At 45.1% G+C, this 24,827-nt stretch overlaps 1 protein-coding gene across 8 annotated transcripts in view; it reads right to left on the bottom strand.

The window, feature by feature from the left end:
- Positions 1-24,827, bottom strand: part of Tanc1 (tetratricopeptide repeat, ankyrin repeat and coiled-coil containing 1) — a 234,757-nt gene that overhangs the window by 145,125 nt on the left and 64,805 nt on the right. For all 8 annotated transcript variants that reach the window (XM_076928786.1, XM_034494295.2, XM_034494294.2 and 5 more), the window contains one exon: positions 144-223. In XM_076928786.1, coding sequence (XP_076784901.1) covers positions 144-204 — 61 coding nt within the window. In that variant the 5' untranslated portion in view covers positions 205-223. The remainder of the gene's footprint in view (positions 1-143; positions 224-24,827) is intronic.

Below are 24,827 nucleotides of genomic sequence, written 5' to 3'. Positions count from 1 at the left end.
ACACACACACACATACAAAATCACTCAGAAATATAGATTCTTCACAGCCTCCAGGATGCGCTGAGCCTGTCTGCATCCACCCAGCCTGAAATGGTGGAACCTCACGCCCATCACTGCCCACCGTGATAGCTCAGTGCACATACCTGCTTCCTTCTTGCTTCCCTTTCCTCCCTCTCTGCTCTTCTTCAGCACAGCCTTCAGCATTTTCAACACTCCTTTGTCTCTAAAGAGAGAAGGAAGGGAGTTAAACGTAGGAAAAATTGGGAATGTCATTTGCATGTTGCCCGCATGTGTAATCCAGGCTCAGAAAAGATCCCTTAAGATAACATAGGTCCCTTAGATTTATGTTACTTCCCTATGAATAAACATGTGGTGGGAAACAGTAGTAGAGACACAAGGACTGCTTTATGGCATTCAATGGTGACATCAGAGGCTCACTGTCATGTTATAAAAGTTACAACAGCCTCATGCAGCGCATTCCTGGCATTCCACATCTAATTAGGGTTACAAGGCTAAACCTGGGGCCAGCACTAGTAGTAAGATATTTGGCATGGTGATATACTTTTGTCAGCCCTAATTCAGAAAGAAAGAGGATGGGGGGGGGGGGGGGGGAAGAAAGGAAGAAAGGAAAAGAGAAAGAAAAAGAAGAGAACATGAAATCGCAGAGATGAATAAGAAAGAAGCTACATGGTTAGCAGAAATGTTTTACAGGTGCCACTAATTATAAACCACGAAAACCATTTTGGAAGGTTACTGGTTTGGAACATACCTCACGAGCATTTGCAAACTAAATACAGATGGAGCACATTTTAACCCCGATGCCAGGTGGCCCAATTAAACAGTGCATACTCCCGTACATTTTTACTATATATAGTTATGACTTTGGGAAGGAGATGAGGGGAATGGGTTGTGGATTGCTGCTGAGTCCTTAAAAAAAAAAAAAAGAACCAACTGCATTTTGCGGGGGGGGGGGGGGGGGGGGGGGGGGTGGTGGTACAAAGTTTGTTAAAACAACACAATGGCCCAGGATTAAGATGAAACTGGAAACTATCTCTACAAGAAACAATGAGACTATTGTTTCCTCAGGATGCGCCAGGGAGAAGTCAGAAAGCATTGCAAGCAGTTCCAAAACCAACAAGGATGGAGGGAGAGGGGGGACAAGGGAAGGTGGTGGGAGAAACTTCTACCAGGAGAGGAATACCACACCTGCCTCCCTAACTTGAAAGCTTCAGGTGGCCTCAGTGTGACAAGGCACATCTCAATGCTCAGAGTGAAGCAGTTTTGAGGGGCCCTTAGAGAAGGATAAGGACTCTCAGGGTGTCGCCATTCACAGAGCAACAACGTAAGCAAACAGAGTGACCGTACTTATCATGTGGTCCAAGACGGTATTTATTTTTCCAAGCCTTTGTTTTTACCAACGAAGAAACAGAGACCCGGGGAGACTTGACTCCACCCCCGGGTCACTCAGCTAATTAGCAGCAGGGCAGATTCCGAACTTGCAGGGTTCCAGCTGCTCTGCCTCCCTTAGAGGGCTTGGCATCCTCCTCAGTAGGCTGACAGAGCCTCTCCTCTCAGATCAATGAAAGCTTTGGGCAAACAAACAAAACTGAAAGATATTAGGAGGATAATATCCAGAAAGCCATAATGGGTATTAGAGTTAAATCTTTTTTTACAAACAAGCCTTTACACACAAAAGGAGCATGGCTCAGGCCCAATCCTGCCTTTGAAATGCTTCTCCAATCTGCATACAATCTTTCCAGGTGGGGTCCTGTGGAACCACAAGTTTCTCCTGACATCCATGCTTTCAAAAAATGTAAAGTGATGTGGTATTTTTTTAAAAGGCCACAAAGGCCAGACATGGTGGCTCACACATGTAATCACAGTAGTCAGGAAGCTGAGGCAGGAGGATCACCAGTTTCAGGTCAGCTAGGATTACCCAGCAAGACTTTTTCTAAGGACCTTTTGTTTGTTTGTTTGAATTTAAAGAAGGGGAAAGCAAAAATAAAACAAATAGATACCTAATAGGCAAATCTTCAAATCAAATGTGGAGAGTCATCATTCAGTGAAGACTATACACTTTAAAAAAGAAAATGTGCACCTTTGTCCAGCACACAGGTGTAATGCCCAGAATTAACCTGTAAACCCAACCTGCCCACGAACTAGGTTAACTTCCTGGAATGCTGGGAATTGTAGTTCTTGGGAAATAAAGCCTCATGGGGAAACAGGGTGGCCTATAGATTTGCCCTCAGAAGCCCCTACAATACATGGCTTAAGGCCATTCTCAGGTTAAAAAAAAAAAAAAAAAAAAAATCCCAGGAATGGGCCTGACCAAAGTCCATCTCTTGGTCAGTATTTAAAACTTAATAAATGCTTGATTCAAGTTTGGCCCAAATTGTAGAGTTGGTGTTTCTGGCAAGGAGAAAGATTAACACAGGAAGCACAGGGACCCTGGATCTGTGGCTTACAGAGTGAATTCCAGGACAGGTAGGGCTACACAGAAAACCCCATATTGGAAAAAAGTAAAAAAAAAAAAAAAAATACAGGAACGCCAGCCGTAAACTTGTCCTAGGCCCCCACATATGTTGTGGTGGCTGTTGGGGAGGCTTGTGCTTGACCCTCTGGCCATCTCAGGCTTCACTGAGTCCACAAAACTGCCCTTACTGAGCCACCGGTCACTGTTACTTTGCAGCAGAACTACCATGCTACAGAGCAAGGTCTAGGTGATACTGATTTTTGGCTCCTCATCCCAGACATCCAGGCGGCCTGTGCTGGGAGTTCAGCTGCTCTTTAGGCTAGTCACATCTTCTGTGTCAACGGTGTTAGCTATAAGAGGCTATCAAATATCTACAGTAAGTTTTTCTCCTTGGTTCGAACTCTCTCATGAACAGCTGACTTGGGGGAAAGTTCAAACATAATGATAAAAGCTGTACAGACAATGACTCAGAGAAATAGATGATATAAGAAAACAAAATAAGTATCCTGCCACTACCACAGCATGTGTGTATATGTGTGTGTATGTGTGTGTGTATGCGCACACACACACACACACACACACACACACACACACACGAAAGACTTCCCAGCAAAATTCTGCAATCAGCAAAAATCCAATTGAATCATGCAAAATCATTTGTGGATGGGAGGGAGAGACCATAGCAAACCAGGCTAACACTGCATCCCTTAGGTCAGCTGGCATACCTGACTGCACCTGGGTCTGTATATACACACACCTACAGACAGCTCTGACAAAAGACACCATTACCTCAAGAGCCGAGTATTATTACATGGCAACATGACAGAATCCCCACCTTCTTGTCATTCCACTCTCACCAGGAAGCACCTCCTAACCTGGCTCCTTTCTTGACCCACCACCAGTGACACCAGTCACACAATGGCCTGACATGCCGGCAGACATGATTCTGGGCATAAATTCGTAAGTGGATGTTCTGGATTTAAACAAAAGCTTGCCTGAGCTTTGTTTTAATGGATGCTATTTTCCCAAGTCCCATCCATTTTACACAACAGTGTGTTTCCTGACTCCAGTGAGAAGATCAAGGTGAGTCTGGAGAAAATCTTTGACGGCAAAGGCATCAGAAGGCAGGAGCTCTGAGAATGCACCCTCTGTTCGTCTTGCAGTTCCTTCCCAGTGGGCATCCACTGACACTTCCCTCAGACACCGTGAACACTGACTTGTCATGAACAAGAACCAAACACAGATGACCCACCTCCAGACACAGAAATTCAGACCCAACTGAAGAAAGATTAGCACACTGAAAAGAAATCTGCCAGAAACTCTCAGGTTATTGTGGCGCAGCCATGCACGCTACAAGGGATTAGGAACAAGTGTTCTAAGGTAAAGCACAAGCCACGTCCATTGTAACTGCAAATATCATCATAGACACCAAAGGAATGGGAGCAGCTGGCCAAAGAGCAGCCCTCAATTTTTGCCTTGTAAAACTGGAGCTCCCGTGGCACAACATGGAACAAATTTATGGTCAAACTCCTTTAATATCAGCACTTGGGAGGCAAAGGCAGGTGGATCCAAAAGCCATGAGTCTGAGGCCAGCCTGGTCTACAGAGTGAGTTCCAGGATAGGCAGGGCTACACAGAGAAACCACACTTGGAGAGGGGAAGGGCTCTTTTTGAATTGCACGCCTGTAATCTCAGGCCTTGCAAAGCTGAAGTAGAAGAATCGCCATGTGTCTGGGACCATCTAAAGAGAGAGATCTTGTCTCAAATGAAGAGGAGGAGATAGTGACATATTTCAAAGCCGTGCTTGGCAGATGTAAGGTTATCCAGCTGGAAGCCTGAACCAAGAGAATTCTAAGTTTGAGACCCACCTAGACTGCATAGTGAGATCCTGAGGGCAGAGATAGAGAGAGATTTCAGAGTACAGAAATCATCTCTACAACTTTAAGTTAGACACTTTTGATCTGGGATGTAGTACAGTGGTAGAATATTGGCCCAATATGGTAAAGGCTCTGGATTCCATCCCTAGGACCACAGGAGGGAGGGAGAAAGATAGATAGATAGATAGATAGATAGATAGATAGATAGATAGATAGATAGATACTAGGTAAATAAATAATTTTGAGAAAGAGATTGTAAGGCAAAAGTATCCTCTCTCTTTCTTCCTCTTCCTCCTCCTCTTCTCCTTCTCCTTTTTGCCTCCTACAAGGTGTCATGGCTCAGTAACAGATTGAAAGGAGAAAAAAGGTCTTATGTGACCTGAAAGTATTCCCAAATGAAGCCACAAAATGGAGTTTTTAATGCTTAGGTTTAGTATTAACCAATAACAGCAAATTCTGAGGCACACAGTAAGCTCTATTTGTCCAATCTTCCTGGCCCCCTATGGGGGCAAGATCTTTGGAATGGGGGTCTTAGTCAGATATGGATATGCAAAGTTTGGAGTTTGCCCAGCTGGATTTGGGTCTTGTTTGGTCCAATATTTTCTCAGTATGAGACTTTGGAATGGTAATGTATATCTTGTGATGTTTGAGGTAAGGGATCTGCTTTTTGATTTTGGCTTTATAGAGGATTATGGTTAAGTGACTGAATGAATCTCAGAAGAGACTTTGAACTTTGGACTTTTAACATTGTTGAGACTGCTATAGACTATGGAGACTTTGGAAGTTGGACTAAATGAATTTTGCATTATGTTGCGTTTAGGTATGGCCCCCATAGACTCATGTTTGAACAAGCCTATGGGGGCTAGAAGTGGAATGTGGTGGTTTGAATATGCTTAGCCAGGGAGTGGCACTATTAGGAGTTGTTGGAGGAAGTGTGTCACTGTGGTGGTGGCCTTTGAGACCCTCCTCCTAGCCATGTGGGAGACAGTCTTCTCCTATTTGCCTTCAAAACAAGATATAAAACTCAGCTCCTCTAGCCTTTCTGGATGCTGCCATGCTTCCTGCCATGATGACAATGGACTGAACCTCTGAAACTGTAAGATAACCCCAGTTAAATATTTGCCTTTGTAAGAGTTGCCTTGGTCATGGTGTATCCTCACAGCAGTAAAACCCCAACTAAGACGCTATACTATGAAGGGAGTCAGAGTCTCTCTGGAAGGTCATGGCCAGGCTAGTCTGCTGTCTGTAGTAATAAATAGAAGATCTATCTCAAACAAGGCAGAAAGTGACAACTGACAATATAGATACACAATCACACATACGCATGTACATCATGTATGCTTACAAGCATATGTACACATAAAAAGAAACAAACAAAATGCACCAAAATTCTCTCCAAGTTAAACTCATCATCAAAGGTCTCCCGTTTGGTATTTCTCCATTAGTGCATCAAGTCTTTGGGACTAGACACAACACCCTTGTGTTATACCACAGAAATTTTGCACTGCATGGTACACTACCACCTGACATAGAAAAGAACATCCAAAGAAATCAAAGAGAAATTTTCAAAAGAAGGTAAAATCCATCACAGTTGTCAATCACTACAAGTCATGGACTAATACTGGCTCTAAAGGGCTTGCTTCCGCAGTGGCATGCGTTCTGTTTGTGTGGCGTTGAGACAACTTCCTAGCAGAGGGCAGGGACTAGGTTTATTCTTTAACAGATACAATCAGAAGCCAGAACACAGGCTCTGCACCCACTCTGCTCTCAATATTTGTTGACAGATTTAACCAGACTCACATGAGCTGTTTCCTCCCAAGTCAAGCAATTAACCAACATTTATGCCAGTTTAAAAATGGACAGTGAACATTCCAATATACTCTCACCTGCAAGGAATGCATCAAAACTCACAGAAATCCTGAATGGCACCAGGCGATGAGATACCTGCAAAAAGCATGTTGCATTTCCTAATATCCCTTTACATCCACACCTGAATTAACCCGAGAACGTCAGGCCAGTTATCCCCAACACCTAAACTCTTATGCTGTACACCTTACAATTTAAGAGGCATCTCCTCCCCACCCAGCTGATCCACTCAAACAAAACTCTCTGAAGATGCTTCCTTTCTTTGGTCAAAATAATGTGCAGCTGAAGAGATGGCTCAGCAGTTGGGAGCATTTGTTGCTCTTGCAGAAGACCTAGAATTGGCCAGCTGTAACTCCAGTTCTAGGGGATCTAACACCCTCTGGACTTGTGAACAACAGGTATGCAAGTGGTACACATACATACAAGCAGATAAAACATTCATTCATATAGCAGCTTAAAAATGTAAACCAATAAACATAAAAATAAATGAAACAAGATTAATACTATTTACAAATGAAATACAGCAATTCATGGTGTGTGTCTGAGTATTAAGAACTGTTTTACTTCTGAGAAGGGAAAAATCCAAAGCATCCTTCATGTCAGTAACTCAAGTTTTAAAGTCCATTCAGTTCTGACATGTGTTGGGGAGGCCTTAAGGGCTTATCTATGTATTAGCCACATTCAGTGTTTATCAAAGGAAAGGGGAGGTAGCAGTAGGCCAGCAGCCACCTACAAGATATTAAATACAGAATGATTCCAACAGGAGACAACAAAGCAGAGGAGAGACCACAGGAAGAGGTCTGCTAGTGGTCCAGGAACTCATGAGAAACCCGTCATAAGAAGTGTCCCGAAAGCAAGAACACATCTACATCAATTGAGAAGTACCAGGAGGTTGGAGAAACTCAACTCTTGATGAATGGATACTAAAATTCCAGAGTTGCCTCCTCCACCCAAACAGAGGAACCAACAATCCTTATAATGCAGCTATGAACAAGTGACAGAATTTCTCTGGGATTCAGAGACTTCACACAAAAAAACATTAAGGCAACAAGAAAGGATCTGGAACAAGAAAGAAATGAATTGTTTTTTTTTTTCCCTCAACATGCACAGTTGGAAAATATGGAAAGTAGGCTGTATCCTCTGTAGCACACCTTTATTCTACAAACTGAATCTCCAATTGTATTATTACTTACTTGACTACAAATTAGTTTCACCTTTAAAAAAAAAAAGATTTAAAATGACATTAAAAGCTAAACAAACTTATAGTCATGATGTAAATTTTTTTAAAGTTTCAAGGCATTAATTTAAACTCAAATGTTGAAAAAACTAGGGATGGAGAGATGGTTCAGTGGCTAAGAGCACTTGATACATTAAGTATGAGGACCTGAGATCAAATCCCCCATCCCTACATAAAGAAGCTGGTGTGATCCTACACTTCTCTAACCACAGCACAGAGGCAGAAACAGGATGATCACTGGAACTTGCTGGCTGTCAGCCGGGCTCCAGGTTCAGTGAGAGACCTGTTCTCAAAGGAATAGGACAGAAAGCCATAGATCAGGACACCCAAGATTGTTCTTCTACCATGAACCTGTGCGCGCGCGCACACACACACACACACACACACACACACACACACTCCCTATTACAGTGAAATCATCTGCAACCTTATTACAATATCCAATCCTCCTCAGTATTAGAATTTCAAGTTGCTGGAAAATGACTGTGTTCTCTTTGTTTACAGAGAGTTTGCATCTCATCCTGATAATTACTTGGACAAAGGAAACTGCACTTTTGGAGGTAAAGGTGAACACTCCACTTCCTTTGATGTACAGTAGCTTTTTCCTACTGACCGAGAAGGAATCTGTTCGGTCCAACTTTCAACAGTGCCTTCCCCAACAATGGCCGCACATTCCATTTCCACCAATACATTTTTGTTGATAAAAAAGAAAAATACTCAACTCTACAAATTCCCCACAGCAGTCAAGGTTCCTTACACGAGGCAAATGTTTTCAAGCAAATAATTAAGGCTGTTAGAGAACAGACTGTACAATGATTGGCAAGTCTCCCCCTCCTCGCCCCCCAGTTTTGACTCATTATTTAAAAATTCTTCTGGGACCAGGTACTACTTCCCAAATGTATGGTCAGAGTTCTCGGGTTCACACATGAGAAGCAGATCTGTTCTCCATCAGCCCTTAAAATCAGTGGCTGCAAGACGACTTTGTTTTGGTATTTCAAATATGCACACAAAACAGATCAGGGCAATGACAGAAAAGCCAAAGTCTGAAATCAATGCATTCTTCCTCAAACCAGGACATGTTCAGCTCTAGAAATAACCAAGGACTGCATTCCTGTGAGGCCAGTGCAAAGGTGGAGCTCCTGTCCTGCAGAAAACCCTGCTTGCTCCCAAGATGTCCGCTCTAAGCAAACCTGGCCTTCACCCAGGAGGCAGGATGCTCTTACCTAGAACAGCGGCCGGCCGTGTCACTCTTCCTGCACAGATATCAAGGTCTCTTAGAGGAAGCAAGCCGATGCAAACCCCATCCGAGAACCTCCTTCTCTTAGATACTTTTCCTAACTTTATTTTATTCACAGGCCTGCCCTGTCCCGCAGGCTAACACAGCCTGCATTATCAGACCCTTCTCCCAACCAAGCAGCACGCATTTTCTCATTTCAACATCAACAAACACTTCTGAAGGAGCATGATGTAACTCTTTGTTTAAAAAAAAAAAAGGGGGGGGGGGCTGCTGGAGACATGGCTCAGCAGTTAAGAACGCTGACTGATCTTCCAGAGGTCCTGAGTTCAATTCCCAGCAACCACATACTGGCTCACAACCATCTGTAATGGGATCTGATGCCCTCTTCTGGTGTGTCTGAAGACAGTTACAGTGTACTCATATAAATAAAATAATAAATAAATAAATCCTTAAAAAAAAAAAAAAGAGTATCATGTGTGGGGCTGGAGACATGGCTTGGTGGTTAAGAGCACTTGCTACTCTTGCAGACGACCTGGGTTTGGTCCCTAGCACAAACATCAGGCATCTCACAACTTCCTATAACTCTAAGTCCAGGGAACCCAACACTCTCTTTTGGTTTCAGTAGGTAGTCACATGCTCATACACATATACACATAAATAATAAAATAAAATATCTAAAGACTATCATTTTTTGTGAAGCTAGCAAATTGAATATGCTCATTTAAAATGCACAACCCTAAGCAATGGGGCGACTGACCCTAGGTCTCTGAGGTCAGCAAGTTGCAGAAATGGGGTTACAACTAGATTTTCCCAACAGGAGCAGCAACACTGAGCTGATGTTGAGGGCTCAGATATCCTAGGTTGGGCATGATGAGTCCTCTGAAGAAAACAGCAATGGTGGGCCTCACAGCAAAGGTGTGACCTTTGTCCCTCCTTCCTCCTGCTCTCCAGTCTTCCCCAAAGTCAGCCACTGATGCCAGCATCCTTTTCCAAGGTGGACAACAGAAACTAGAGACTCTCCTCTCTAAAGCAAGCCAAAAAGTCTAGCATCCCATATCTGCACCTTCCTATGAAGGAACTGGCCATAAAGTCACTCTATGGCCAACTTTGTCTCAACGTCTGTTAAATATATGTTCCAGGGGGCCCCTCCCATCTGGAGCTGGGAGAGAGGAATTCTACACAGAGAACCCAAGAAGGAAGTGAACATAAAGGCCTCCTGGGTGCTCCTCCTGGGTGCTCCTGCTCTGTTTCCAGCAGATCAGCCCCTACTGTCCATTACACAGCTCTGCAGTTCATCGTCAGACTTAAGCATAAAAATGGACAGTTCTCACTGAATTCGGAGGACTGCAATTCTGAAGGACCTTACGACACAGGACTTTCTGTTTTTCTCTTGTACTGCAATTGTGATGTTTTCATATCCCTAAGGGCTTCTATAAGTTCCTATCTCCCAACTTCTCATTTGTTGAAGGATATGTCACACATATCCCTAAGTATCTGCCCTGTGCCAACCTTCACGGACAAAGTCAAGTACACTTCAATGAAAGAGAAAAAACAGCAATGTTGACAACCACATCAGGAAGCTTAACCAGTTTACACCTCTTTTCCTCCAGAAGGAAATAAAGTGAGAAAGGTACGAGAATAACCCTGTGGAGGAGGGGAAGACAAGCATGAGACCATAGGATAGCTGAAGAGCTCTGGTCACCAAGCACAGGTGGAAGACCAGGCCAGGACCACACTTCTGCCTTGGAAACTCAACACCAGCAATATCCACAGCATAGCACAGGGCTAAGTATCAAGTGATGGGAACACCTCCACAGCAGCACCCACACACAATCAAAGCTGCACAGCGTGGGGGCCCAGCAGTCACAAGACCAAAAGCCCCAGATGTCCTGGGCCTTGAATAGGAACCAGAGTCTTGGATGAGGTCTCAGTACCTCTCACAGAGCTTTGTAGAGGATGGGGCTCAGGTCACAGAAGTCTTCTCTGGAGATCCAATTCCCAACCCTCTTCAGCTCATCTCCCCATAAGTCATCTCTGAACGCCAGCCACTCCTGCTCTTTCCTTTCCACCAGCATCTCAACTTGGACGGAAGAGCTACAGTCTCCCTCCCGAGCCAGCTGCCCCATGTTGACAGGCGGCCATCAACTCCCTGAATAAAACAGAAGAGGCCCAGACACAAATGAAAGAGCCATGGCCCCTTTCGCCCAGCTGAGGGGAATGTTGCTTCCTGACCCCCTGGCTGACTAAAGTTCAGGTCACTTTCACCGGTGGGTGCAGCAATGTTTGAGAAGAAATTATTTCTTGTTCACATTCCCGCTGTAAACCACAGTAGTTGACAAACCGTCACGGTAAAAGGGGACCATCTCAGAGAAAGGCCATGGTATGGGCGATAAGCTTTTAGTATGAAAAGGAAAGAGACCTTGAAGACATTCTTCAAAAAGTGTTAAAAGGCACTCAGTCAATCAACGCCAGCTGGATGAAGGCTGGTATTAGAAATCTAAAGAAATTAAATTTTTTAAATTGCACTGCATCTGGCCTCAAAGTGAAAAGGGTCAGACAACTTCAAAGATGCCCCATGAAAGGCAGCCATTCATTACGGAAAAATCTCTTGCTTATGTAGCTGACAGAAGAATCTTTCACTTAATGCCCCAGAATAAAAGACCTCAAAACTCCCTCTTCCCCTTCATTAGAAACTGGCAATGACTACTGACGAGCTTATAACCTCCACATGCCCTAATTTTATTAGGGTGGGTTTTTTTTTTAATTTGGTTTGTTTTTTTCATCAATTTATTTTGTGTTCATCAGTGCTTTGCCTGCATGTGTGGAGACCAGAAGAGGATGTTGTATCTCCCAGAACTGGGGTAAGAAATGCTTGGAAGCTGCCATGTTGGTGGCTAGGGATTGAACACGGACTGGAAGAGCAGCGGCCAGTCATCTTAACCACTGAACCATCTCTCCATTCCTGGAGACTAGAGTTCTTAACTCCTTCTTAGTGTTTTTTTGTTTCTTTCTTCTTTTGGGTTTTTCAGTTTGAGATAGGGTCTCTCTATTCAATCCTGGCTATCCTCGAGTTTGCTATGTAAATCAGGATGGACTTGAACTCTTTAAAGGTATATACCACCACACCCAACCTCACACCCAACCTGATGGTTTGTTTATTTTTTCCTGACCTCTCCCAGAGTGACTCTTTTTTTGTTTGTTGTTTGGTTTTCGAGACAGGGTTTCTCTGTGTAGCCCTGGCTGTCCTGGAACTCACTCTGTAGACCAGGCTGGCCTCGAACTCAGAAATCTGCCTGCCTCTGCCTCCCAAGTGCTGGGATTAAAGGCGTGCGCCACCACCACCCGGCTCCCAGAGTGATTCTAATATGCAGCTAGCAACACTTACACATGTGCTGGGCTCTGCTCTTAATGTGTTGCATGTACAAAGTCATTTCTATTTATTCTTGGCCACTGGTGCTAAAATTCCTTCTCTGGATGTTGTGCACATCCCCTGCTTCCTCCTAAGTTCCCAACCACAAACCAAAGTACAAATCTATCCCAAGTTCCTCCCCCACCCCACCCCCGTCCCTGGGGGGAGGAGGGGACCAGTGAGAATATTGGGCTGATGAGTACAGGTGACCAGAAAGTAGCTGCACAAGATAGTCTTCATCCTGCATGGATGCTGGCTTCCTCTGGGACACCCCAATGAAACCCCCTTTTCTGAGTCTTCTCTAACCCATATATTCTAGCCCCTCTTCCAGGCCATGAAAAGAGGCCATAAACAATTAGACAGAATAGCATACAAGTGGCTGGGAGGGGTGGCTGAATACCCAGGCGACTTTCCAATGACCCTCCTCTCCCAGTCTTTCCTAGAATCCAGGAGGAAATGTCAACAGGTGACCCGTGTGACTATGTTTTAAGTAGGCCCAGCTGTTCTCTCTCATAGGTGTGATGGCAGTTTGACTTGAAGGATAGGACAGTCCCTTAGAACGTCCATAAACATTTGGTCAGAGGAAGCCGTCTTGGGCTGGGCAGATGGCTCAGTGGTTTAAGAAAACTGGCTTAAGAGGGTCCAGGTTCAATTTCCAACAACCATGACTGTCTCTATCCCCAGTCCCAGGTGATCCAACACACTCTTCCGGCCTCCAAGGACCCATGGTACGCAGACATTTATGCAGGCAAAACACCCATACACATAATTGTTTGAAAGCAGTTTTTGCCAGGTGGCTGTGGTGCACACCTTTAATCCCAGCACACAGAAGGGGGAAGCAGGTGGATCTCTGTGAGTTCAAGGCTAGCCTGGTCTACAGAATTAGTTCCAGGACAGCCAGGGCTACACAGAGAAACCCTGTCTCGAAAAACAAACAAAAATAATAATAAAAATAAGAACATAAAAGGCAGTTTTAAGGGGGACCACCACCAGAGCCAGGCAGATCACACAGACAGATATGCTAGATTGCCATATTTCCTAACTGACCCCAACAACTACCAATCGGGGAATACCCGAGCTCCAGAAGATTAGAAGCCAAAGAAAGCCAAGTCATGTCAAGAAACAAAGGTCAAACATACTAAGGTGTCTTGGTTTTTTTGTTTGTTTTTTAATGTCAAGAAGTCCATTAACAATTATTTAACAAATCCAGTCTCAAAGTCCAATGAGAAAGACAGGTGTCAGCCACAATGGGGATTTCTAACTTTCTGGTGTCATAGGCTATATTTCAGCAATCCAGATCCTCTACTGGAACAGTGATTTTTGAATATTTAAGTAGAAAATACAATTGCAAAGAAAACTAATTGTATTGAAACATAATTGCCAAAAAAAAAACTTTTTTAAAGCAACAGGAGCACTAATATGTCCTTAACACTTAAATAATTTGAGTAGAAAGTCTGATAAGTCTGGCAGTTTTTAAAGCAAAGATGATTAAAAATAATACTCTGCACCCGGCAGCATCGTACGACGAAGTCCGTAACTTCTGTGTGTTAAAACCTTACAGTTTTATTGCTGGCTTTCATGACTGAAGCAAAGCTGGGGGATACAGAAATTAATTGCCACTGCTCCAGCCACTCAGATCCAGTTTAGCCAATGATTCCAAAGCTTACAGACCCAAGCGACCTTTGCTAGGACTCAGGTACCTAAAATTAAACAAACGGTAACTGAGTAATAACACAGTAATCTGCCAAGGCAGACACACACGTTGGATGCTTCTCATCTTCACCTCAGATGGCATCCCCACACTAGTTTCCCAGTAGTATCAAAAGGCCCAGCAGTGGCAAATCACTGACTGCACCACACTCACCCAGCCTGGACTGCTGGAAGGAGCCCACCATTCACATAGCAAGACAACACACAAAGCTGGAAACACAAGTTCATATGTGAGCCGAATGCTCTTCTTCAACTGCACTGCTGGCTTTACTGTTTTCTATGTGTTTACTTACTGTTGGGGGCAGGGAGGATCTCTCTATAGAACTCCGGCTAGCTTGAACTCTAGATAGACCAGACTGACCTTGAATTTGCAGCAATCCACCTGCCTCTGCCTTCTGAGTGCAGGGAGTGCACCCCCACACTGTGTTGTCTCATTGGTTCTACATTGCATTTAGTCTGGTAACCACCGTCTGTCAGCTAACTACGTTGGGCTTCCCAGGAAGGGGGTTACCCAAGGCTTGCCTCTCCTGCCCACCACTGCCTAGCATAGAGTTGGGTCGCTCCCCTGCTTCACACCCTAAATCAGGAGATCCCGGTAGAACGATAACTATGATTCAAAGTCTAAAATTCACGGACTCATACTGGGCAGCGCCAGTTTCTCATGTTCTCTGGTAATTGAGACGGCTTTTGTTCGAGAGACTTGAACTACAGCAGCAGCTGCTGCTGCTGGAGCACCATGCTTTTCCGAGATTAATAAAATTACCTAAGTCTGGGTCCCAGTGTCAGCTGCAGCAGCGGCCAAGCTTTCCAGAAAAGATGCAAGCCTTGGACTATGCTAAAAATGCTGGGTAGTGGCTCTAAAATATCTGGGCAGTCAAATCCGATGCAACAGTAAAACCACCCCAACTAAATCTGAATCAAAGAGTTTTAATTTCTCTGTGTGTGGAGACAGCAAACATTATTTTTAGGAGTCCCATAAAATCTTAATCAAGCTTGTGTATCTGGGGCCTAGAGGTGTAGCTCAGTTGGTGCTTGCTGGGCACACACAAAGACCCATTACTGGACAAACAGGGTGGATGGCACAAGCCTGATCCCAGCACTAGGGACATGAGTGACAACAAATCAGAAGTTTGCGGTTATCCTTGGCTACATAGGGAGTTTGAGTCCAGCCTGGACTACATGAGACTGTATCTCAAAAACAGAAACAAACAAGTAAGAAAAGAAAAAACAAACCTATGTAGTTCAAGTTTTAAATCTCAAGCCATGTCCCCTTCCCCAGTCCACATATATATGTTTTGGTTTTGGTTGTTTTTTTTTTTTTTTCCCTCGAAACTCAGTTAAAGATTCAATTGAAGCCCTCAGTAAGTCTGCACCGAGACTAACCACTGACTCTGTCATCACGTCTCTGAACATGTATGAGGTGTATCTTGTACATCTCAGAAACAAGATGGGCATTGGACTGAGCACTGTGTGAAAACACAGGCACGCATGTGTTTCTCCATACCCATCCAGTGTGAACACACACACATCACATCGCACTGGATGGGTATGGAGAGTGTGATATCCAGCAACCAATTTCCCAAATTAGAGTGTTCATTTGTCTTATGAGACAAAGTCACTTCCTAAATGTCAGTGTGTGGTCCACATGCCTTCCTTTAAGGAAAGAGAGAGCCCAATTAGAGCCCAGTGGAAAACAGGGCACATGTTTCTTCAGTGACTCTGAATTAGGGACCACCAGTCTGAAGTTGTTCTACTTAAAATGAAGATGCTGTACAGATGTACTTGGTTTCCAGTCTCAACGGAACATCCCTCTGGTACAGCAAACTTTGTCAGCAACAAAGCTGGGATAGAGAATAGCTTGTTAAGTAGCCAGATCTTGGTGCAGTAAAACCAAATCCTTTCTGCCTGTTCATAAACCCCATGAGCTCATGTTTCTAGGTTCTGATCATTCTTTGGAAAGCATAAAATCACACTCATCTCCCATTTAGATTCCTAACAGACCCTGCTCTAACTGTCTCTTCACAGGTACTGTAGTAAAGCCAGTAGGACTCGATTCCACAGGCCCGGCTACGGCCTCGGAAACAGCTGCTGTGGAAACATCCACAGACAGCATCTTCAGCTCTCACCACAAACCAAACCAGAGCTATGTAGTTCATCTCCAGACAAGCAGTGAAGTGGAGGCAGAACCTGCTCCAGGTCAAGTCTTTGCTCTACCCACTCATCCCTTCTCTCCTGGGGATAAGTCACCTCTGAGACCTCTGCCTTGCACAAGGCCTTAGAGCAAAAGATAAAAGGCATACATGCACATGGAGTCTCCAGTGCTACGGCTGGAGGTTGAAGATAGCATCATTGCAAGACCATGGAGCTGCTGCTATAACCAGGGTCAATGGAAACCTACGTCACATGAACTCTGGAACTCATTCCCTGCAGAATAAGCAAGCTAAATGCCCTAACTCCAAACAGCCCACCAGCTCAGCTCTTGATGTTCTCCTGTGTCCCCTGAGTGAAGCCACCGCTGCCTCTGTATAGACAGCTCACAGATCTGCTTCTCCATTGTTCTGCCAGCACTACAACCACACTCCATGGACCAATCCCGGGAAGGTCGACCCAGCATGTCCATCCCTCGCCCCACACCTCCAGATTCACTCCCTGGAACTCAGGTTCCTGCTCAGAGTTCCCCGCTGTTTTTATCCATCAGAGTCAAAGTCTCCGTGTCTTAATGACCCCCTCTTGCTTATCTCCTAAACAGTCAGGACCAACTCTCCTCAGTTCTAGCTCCTCCTTGCTCCTCCCACCTCTCTCTAAAGCCCCTCCCCCAAAGCCTCCAGGCTCATTCTGCTAGCTTTAAGCTAATGAGTTCATCAGAATCACCTAGAGGTACTGCTGAGCCAGACTGCTGGGATCCAGCCCTGGAGTGTCTGCTTCCTGTGTCTGGGGCGCAGCTGAGTTTCCAACTCTAATGACCCCAAGCTGAACACGATGCTGAGCTTCTCAGGGTCCTCCGAGGACCAGACTGCTGCAGACATGCCTCCCTGCCGTCACTGTCACTGAAATTCCCGGATCATTTCCTCACGGAGCAGCGCAGCCCTTATTAAATCTGAAATCTTCACTTTCTAATAACCAAGTTGTCTCTCACCAAGAGCCTACAGAGAACATCAGACACATGATCTGTCAAAACCACCAGGCAATATACAGCATCACACCCAAATTTATAGGACAATTTCTGTAAGGCGCAGACTTTAAAAGCTAACTTCAAAAATCTCACTGTAACAAGCTGGGGCCCTCTTCTTAATCAACTGTTTTTACCAAAATGTAATAAGGAGGGAGTGAGAGGGAAAAAAAAAAAAAGATATGTTCTCAAAATAATGGGGTGGGACGAAAGCAAATAGCAAACAGAGTGGGATTCACTTTGGTACATCACAAACAGAGGAAAACTTGAGCGGGTTTGGCTTGAATGCGCCTGCCCTTACCTGCCTATCCTGAGTCTGTAGTTCACACCTTATTCTGCTCCAAGAACAGTTTCCTAAGCACTAATAACAGAAACCAGCTCTGTGGATACTGTCGTAATACATCAAGGTCTTCATGTAAATCTTCCCTGCTTTTAGTGTCTACACATGACTGATGGAATCACTGTGAACACCAAAAATCTGGGAGGGTTCACTATCTTCACACACTGCCATTCATAGAGAAGAGAGCTTACCTGTTGGCCAACTACCAGCTCCCACACACTGCCCCTGGGCTTCAAGCAAGGTACCTTCCCTCAAGCCATTTAATTCTCATGAGAACCCTAGGAGGAAGAAAAGCCTGTCCCACCACCCTTCTCTCAAGCATCGTGGTTACAACCCGGCTCTGAGAAGCCCAGGGTTGGAATCCAGAAGAGGCTATAGGTAGCATAGACCACAGTTTTCCCAAAGTCACATCTTTACCAGTTCTGAGCTGCTATAACAAAACACCCAGGCAGTAACTTACAACTGAAACAAGTATATCGAGGTCAGAGTTCAGGAAGCTGGAAGACTACAACTGTATAGAAGCATCCAGGGAGACAGAGCAGAGGACAAGCCAAACAGCGTCCGACTTCTAACACATTCTTGTGGACCAGAGCCTGTTTCTAAGACCTTTGCTGACTGCTTTTTACAATGTAGTTATTAAACTTCCTATTGCTTGTCAATGCTGTCACATGGGGGCCAAGTTTCAATATCAATTTAGAAGAGGGCAAACCACATCCAAGCCACATGAACTTTGGAAGAAAAGAAGATATATCTTGGCATATGAAAACATGAGAGAGACCTAGCCGCTAACTCAAACTCAAATTACCTGACAGAACTCTAAAATACTGGTGTTGTCGGAACAAAGTAAGCCAGTGTGGGTGGATGCCAAAGGCCAAGGCTTTGGAGATTGACAGAGGGTGACCCATAGGTTTGAATCCCAATTCCAATACACTTTAAGGGGCCTGTAATCTTGTGCCTATCCTCTCTGAACCCTAAATTCCTCTTATAATATGTAATTCTAAAATGTCATGAAATTAGAATACTGTTGACAAGTGCCTAGGTTAACTGTCCCGTATGTTTGGTATGAAATATGACAAGAAACATTCTCAACTAGCTCCATTATACTTTCTTCAGATCTGCCTACACGTTCTAAAGCCTGGAACCGTTAAGTGTTGTCGAATGACTTTAAAATCTTTTTCAGATGGGTGTGGTGGTACACACTTGTTATCTCAGTACATGGGAGGCTAAAGCAGGAAGATTGCTGGGAGTCTGAGGCCAGCTTGAGCTACATTAACAACCGTGAGAACAGCCAGAGCTTCCTCAAACTTCAAAACATATCAAGACTCTGATCTCCCAGAAAAGCTTCTCAAAATACATAAATCAAATCATCCTTTTCTTTTTTACTTATAATATTAAACTATTATATTATATTTAAAATGATAGTGCCTAATTACTAGCCAAAAAAAAAGGCTTGCTGAGGAGGAGGAGAAGAAAGAAGAAGAGGAGGAAGAGGAAGAGGAGGAGGAGGAGGAGGAGGAGGAGGAGGAGGAGGAGGAGGAGGAGGAATTACAGATTTCTGGCTTTAGAGACAAAGTCACTGTAGAACCATTCACCAAAATGGAAAAGCTGACGGAAACACTAGGATTACAGCTCGGGAGTGGGACAGGAAGCAAGAGATAATTAGGGAGGAGATGAGTTCAGATGTCCTGAGGTAAAAGTCCCTATGAGTCATGTCTTGGAGAAGGGTCCCAGGGGCTGAGATGAGGATGAACTCTGAGAGACAGGGTTGGGGGGCGGGGTCTTGTAGGTGGTGGCAAGCCTGGAAGCTTTGACATTCCCTAAAAGGGCTGAACCGGATAAAGGAAACCCAGCAAGGATTAACCTGACCTAGGGAAAATGAGCATAGAAGGGCCAACAGAGGAGGAAGGACAGTCATGAACCTGCAAAGGAACACACCTCCAACGAGAGGTGGTCATGGGCACTGCTGAGAAGTCCTGTCAATGGCTACAAAGTGACTAGAGGTCTCCCATCAGAGTGTGACCTCAACAGGAGCAGCTTCTGTTGAGGCAATGAGAACCAAACAACAGGCTACCTGCGAGGTCCCGCCTAAGCCATGAACTTCTCTAACTTCAAAACTCAAGTTCACCATTCCCCCAAACCAAAAACTTAATAAAACCTCAAATATTAATGGGTTTCAAAGTCTTCTATCAGATAAAGGAAATTTGCAAAAGAGGGACATATGTTAAAAAACATAAAATAGGGCCAAGGAGATGTGGGTAGGAAAAGGCACCTCCCACCAACCCTGACAACTAGAATTTCATCCCTGTGACCCACATGGAAGGAGAGAACCAACTCTCACAAGTTGTGCTCTGATCTCCACAGGTGTACATGTGTACACCCATGTGTACACAACACACACACACACACACACACACACACACACACACACACATATGTAGCTCAGCCCAGAGAAGGAGAAATAAAAAAAAAAATCAGCTAATTCTGCGGCACACCAAACCTGAGCAGAAAAAAATGATAACTGGATAAATACATTTCCAGCCCAGTATGCCTCAATCACTATTTCAGTGAGACACCCCCCACCCCCACCCCGGAGGAAACTGAGGTTACAGTGAGAGACTCCATCTCAGTATGCAAATCCCTGGAAGAAGGCCACACCAGCAGATTCCTACCTAGATTTCTAAATAAGCTAAGTTTTGCTGAATTTTGCAAATTAAACTTCAGTGTTCTTTTTCTGAATTCTGTGTGCAGTTAAAATTGTAGAAAATGTTGTTGCCATGTGATTTTAGGTTAAGACCGTGAAACAATTCGGGATATATACTACGGCAGAAGGGAATGTTGGCTTGGCAGCGTAAAGTGGTTAAACTAGTTAGTGAGGTTCAAAATAATACCCTCAAACATGCTCAAGGTGAGAAGGTGAGAAGGCGGTTTCCTGTCTTCAAGTGAACACTCGTATTTAAGTATCTAAGTGTTAATGTAGCAAAGGGAGGGCTTGACTATTTGAAAATTCTGAGATGTATCACCTTAAAAAACGGCTTGTACTCTCTGTAGATGCCACTGAATCTAAGCAGGTGCTGAGGTGTTCTGGCCCCTAACATGGCATGTGAGTACCAGTCTCATCGAGGACAAGCACATGTCAATCACCTGTTGTTAGGTTTTCAAGAACAAAAATGTAGCAGGGTTTCATCCTAACCCAAATCCTAATTCACCACACCTCATTTTTAACCTTCACCGAAGACTAACATGCACTCTCTGCCACATTCCTGCTGGGAAGATCTACCTTTGGGCAAGACTCCCCAAATCCGGGGTAGCAGTGCAGCCACTGTTCCTGATAGATTAGCAGGGTGTGATAGAACGGTAAGTGCAGAAAAAGAATTCCCACTGGCAAGCTACACGGAGACGGTAGCCGAGTGTACATAACAGGAACACATGAACAGGTTTTGGAGCCTTGATCCTCGGCCTTCTGGAGAAGTATCACCAATACCCAGAGAGAGAAATCTAGGTCAGTCTCTGAGGTCCCTAACCCACCCCCCCTCTGGTGAACATTCTGTGGATAGCCATCCATGCCTGTGAGGGCATCTGAGCCTAACTGGCAATGTTCCAAGGCGCACTCACTCAACATCAGGTGACAGACCCACCCCCAATCATCATTTGCTCTTTAAGAGAAGGGATGCTCCAAGCTTCCTGCATGCTTTGTAATGGAGATAAGGAACATAAGTAGAAAGGAAAGAAGAACGGACCTGGGTTCAATCCTGGAATCCACATGGTAGAAGAAAAATAACTCCTGTACTGTGCAGGTGGTGGACCATGAGAGGAAAACTGGTAAGGTCCAGCCAAAGATTTGAAGCCCCAGAGACCCTGAAGGGATGGTAGGAGTTTTGCCTGCTCCCAGGACCAGGCCCCTGTCATGCAGCCACAGCCCCTCATAAATTTGTGGACATCAGTCATGTAACGCCCCAAGCCCTTCCACTCATGCTAATGAGATACCTAGAAGCATGGAGGGCTTAGCCAACAAGCTTCCCTTCCCAAACATTCCTCCTTGCAAAAGGTATTTAATTTAATCTCAGGCCCACCCTGAGAAGTGGGGTATGGTTTTACACATCTACTTCCCACCATGACAATAAACTGTTTGGAAGAAAACTGTGTCTTTTCATCGAGATCTACCATGGGAAGCCATGGAGAGCCTAAAGAGCTGCAGCCTAGTCTCCTATAGAAGGCCTCTCTGTGCTCTCAGCCACAACTGTCACCTAGCCTGCTGCCATCAGCAAAGACTATCCCCATGAGACAAACAGGAGCTCCCCTTTGACATGCCCCCCCCAAAATCCCCTCCTACCACTACCCCCCATAGACGCCATCCCCAGCCTATAGGCCTCAACTCCATTGAACCTGAGGTCACAGGCCCGGGGAACCCTGAGCCTGCTCTGGCTTTCCCACGTCTCAGATTGGGCTTTCCCACCCCTGTAGCAGTGTCTCCACCTACCTAATCCTGAACGCTGGGATTAAAGGTATTTTCTTTTTCTTTTTTTCTTTTTTTTTTTTTTTTTAAAGATTTATTAATGTATGTGAGTACACTGTCGCTGTCTACAGACACACCAGAAGAGGGCATCAGATCTCATTACAGATGGTTGTGAACCACCATGTGGTTGCTAGGAATTGAACTCAGAACCTCTGGAAGAGCAGATGGGGCTCTTAACCACTGAGCTATCACTCCAGCTTTAAAGGTATTTTTTATCATGTCTGTTTATTTCAGGACCTGGGAAACAAACCCAGGACTTCGCACATGCTGAGCAAGTATGCTACAAACTAAGCCACATCTCCAAATATGAAATGGGCATTTGTTTCACAATTTACAATAAGACTACAGTACAGGAAAATCCCGGGTTTAAATCCCGTCCCCTGAAGTTGCTAAAACCACCTAGAAAATTCTCCATGAGACTCAGCGTGAGCAGAAACACAAGAAGTGAACAGGGTAGTCTGCAGAATGGGCAGGAGTCGTGCCTCTCCAACTGAGATGACCCAAAAAGCCAGCCTATGAGGAGTGTTTGCTGTAAACATTCCTTTATGTGTCACCTGGGAGCAGCTCGAAATTAAACCTGACAAAGTTTTCTTGGGGACCTAGGGGCTGGAGAATGACAGCAGAAAAAGAGACAGTCGATCTACCTTTATTAAAAATCTGAAGCCAGACACAGTAGTGTGTGCCTGTGGTCCCTGTCACTCAAGGAAGCTGAGGCAAAAAGGGTCACTTGAGCCCAGGATTGTAAGTCAACAACAAAAGGAGACACTTTCTTAAGAAATATATGACTAGGGCCTGGGGATGTAACTGGGGATGTAGAGTGTTTGCCTGGCATTGCTCAAAGTCCTAGGTTTGCTCCCCAGCACCACACACAGGGTATAGAGATACATGCTTAGAATCTCAGCACCCCAGACTGATCAGGAGTACATGGTCGGCCTAGGATGAGAGGCCTAGTCTATAAATAAACAAATAATCTGAGACATTTTAATCAGTTATATTCTGTGTGAACAAAGCCAATACATTAATCAACATATGTTAAATATTTTTAGAAGGAAAGTACTATACTAGATATGTACAATAACCCCCCAAAAACCTTCCAAAATAAGCATAAATCAATTAAATTAGAAAATATTGAAAGAATGTACTGAAGTTTCTTCACTATTAGTGAAAATGTTTTAATTGTAAGGCACTGATTTTTTTTTAAATTAAGTTTGTTTTTTAATTAGAATATGCTTCATTTCCTAAACCATCAACATTTTCAGGACCTGCCTGCATTAGCGTGCCTCCCAACTCTCTCACCTGGCCTCACCCAGGCCCTTGCCTGCAACAGAGAGTGACTGTCTTACTCACACGCTGGGCACCTGGAAAGTTCCTCTACAGAGGCTGACCGAGAAGCCTGGCAGAAAGAACCAGAAAATGGCAAGCCTATGTCAGTATACTTACCCTAGGGACAAGTAACACATATGTCCTGAAAGCAGCCCTGGGCTCCCTGAGAACCCCCGAGCAGTAGAGACAGAGAGGAAAAGACAAGGGCACTGGAAAGAGCAGTGTGGCTCAGAACTTCCTTCCCAGCTCCACTCTGGACACGCTTCAAGCCCCTGCAGCAAGTACCAGCAAGGCTGGAAACAGCATGTTCATCTCCACTACCTCGGGTTATTGTAGGTTTACGGCCCAGTCCGCAGTGAGGTGTTTCCAGGAGTTAAGGCAACCTTGGGGATCTGAGTCCTTCTGACCTCTCCTCCCCAGATTTCTTACCTCGGTCATAAATCCCAGCTTTCCTCAAGACTCACCATTCCTAAGCACATGGCTCAGGGGCCTTAGTGCTCTTTCTGGCTTTTCCTCACTCTGAACAGCCTTTCTTCTACTAGGTGTTATTAGTCATCCTGCATGCCTGTCCCACCCCCACAAGGCTTCCTCTGTACCAAAGACAACGCCCCACCACCACCCGCCCTGGTTAGCATCAGTGCCATCTCGCCTGGACCATTGGTTTATGGAGGGCTAGTGTGACCTGCCACCACCCGACTAGTCCTCTAAAAAGCATAGTCAGACACAACTAAAGGCAACTTCCTTACTAGATTCTAGAGGGCTTCCAGGACTGACTCAGCCTATTTCCTTGTTGTTACACCTGTTCAGGAAAAGGGTGATTCCCAAGGGTACTTTCCACACTCACAAACACTGACAGCCAGGCGCAAGTCAGCACTCTCGGGGACATACTGCTAGGCTTCACTGCCAGGAAGGACAGGATCGTGTGGAGTAACAACTGGGGCAACCAAATCACCTTGGCAAGCCACAGAGTACTAATAGGTCTGTGCGTGTAGAGACTTTCCTCTTCCTTTAAATTGGTTTAATGAGGAGCTGGAAACCAGGCCCCGCCCCCATGCCCACCAGGACTTCAAAGATGAGAACAGAGCACAGGAGCTGTTCTCTGAGGGGAAAGCAGGCACTCATCTGGGGAAGGTCCAGTCTCCTCCACCCACTTCAGAACCAACTGGGTCCTCGCTAGTGCAAACACAAGGGAGAACCCTCCAGGGGCCAGGTGGTCACCCCCATACCAAATATTTACAGTTGCCTCAAAAAGGCCTCCACTCGTGCTCACGTTAAGCAAATGTCAGAGCTGTTGGGTATCCCAGCTGCTCCTGCAAGGCCTTATCACTGCAGGACAGCACCACCTGGTGAACAAAGGCTCCTATGGCCAGGTGTCCTAGTGTGAGTCCCCACCCTCCCACCCCCCCCACCCCACCCACCCTACCCATTTAAGGGGATCAGCCCTGAGCACCTTCCAGCAGCTGCAGACTGGCATAGCACACCTCCACTGAGAAGGCACACTTCCCATGTGTGCCCTCCACTATTGGCAGACAAACATCAAAGGATTGTCCATCGGTTTCCACACCAGACAGACCATAGGCCTGAGGCCCTCAGACATGTGTACCCTTCCAATTAGACCTGCAGCAGGTTATGTACACAGCACACTTGTTCTCTGGCCTCTGCCCCACGAAGAGC

This window comes from Arvicanthis niloticus, chromosome 2 (assembly GCF_011762505.2).
Source record: "Arvicanthis niloticus isolate mArvNil1 chromosome 2, mArvNil1.pat.X, whole genome shotgun sequence".
Taxonomy (NCBI): domain Eukaryota; kingdom Metazoa; phylum Chordata; class Mammalia; order Rodentia; family Muridae; genus Arvicanthis; species Arvicanthis niloticus.
The sequence above is the reverse complement of the archived record's forward strand: the minus strand, read 5'-3'. Positions and strand labels throughout refer to the sequence as shown.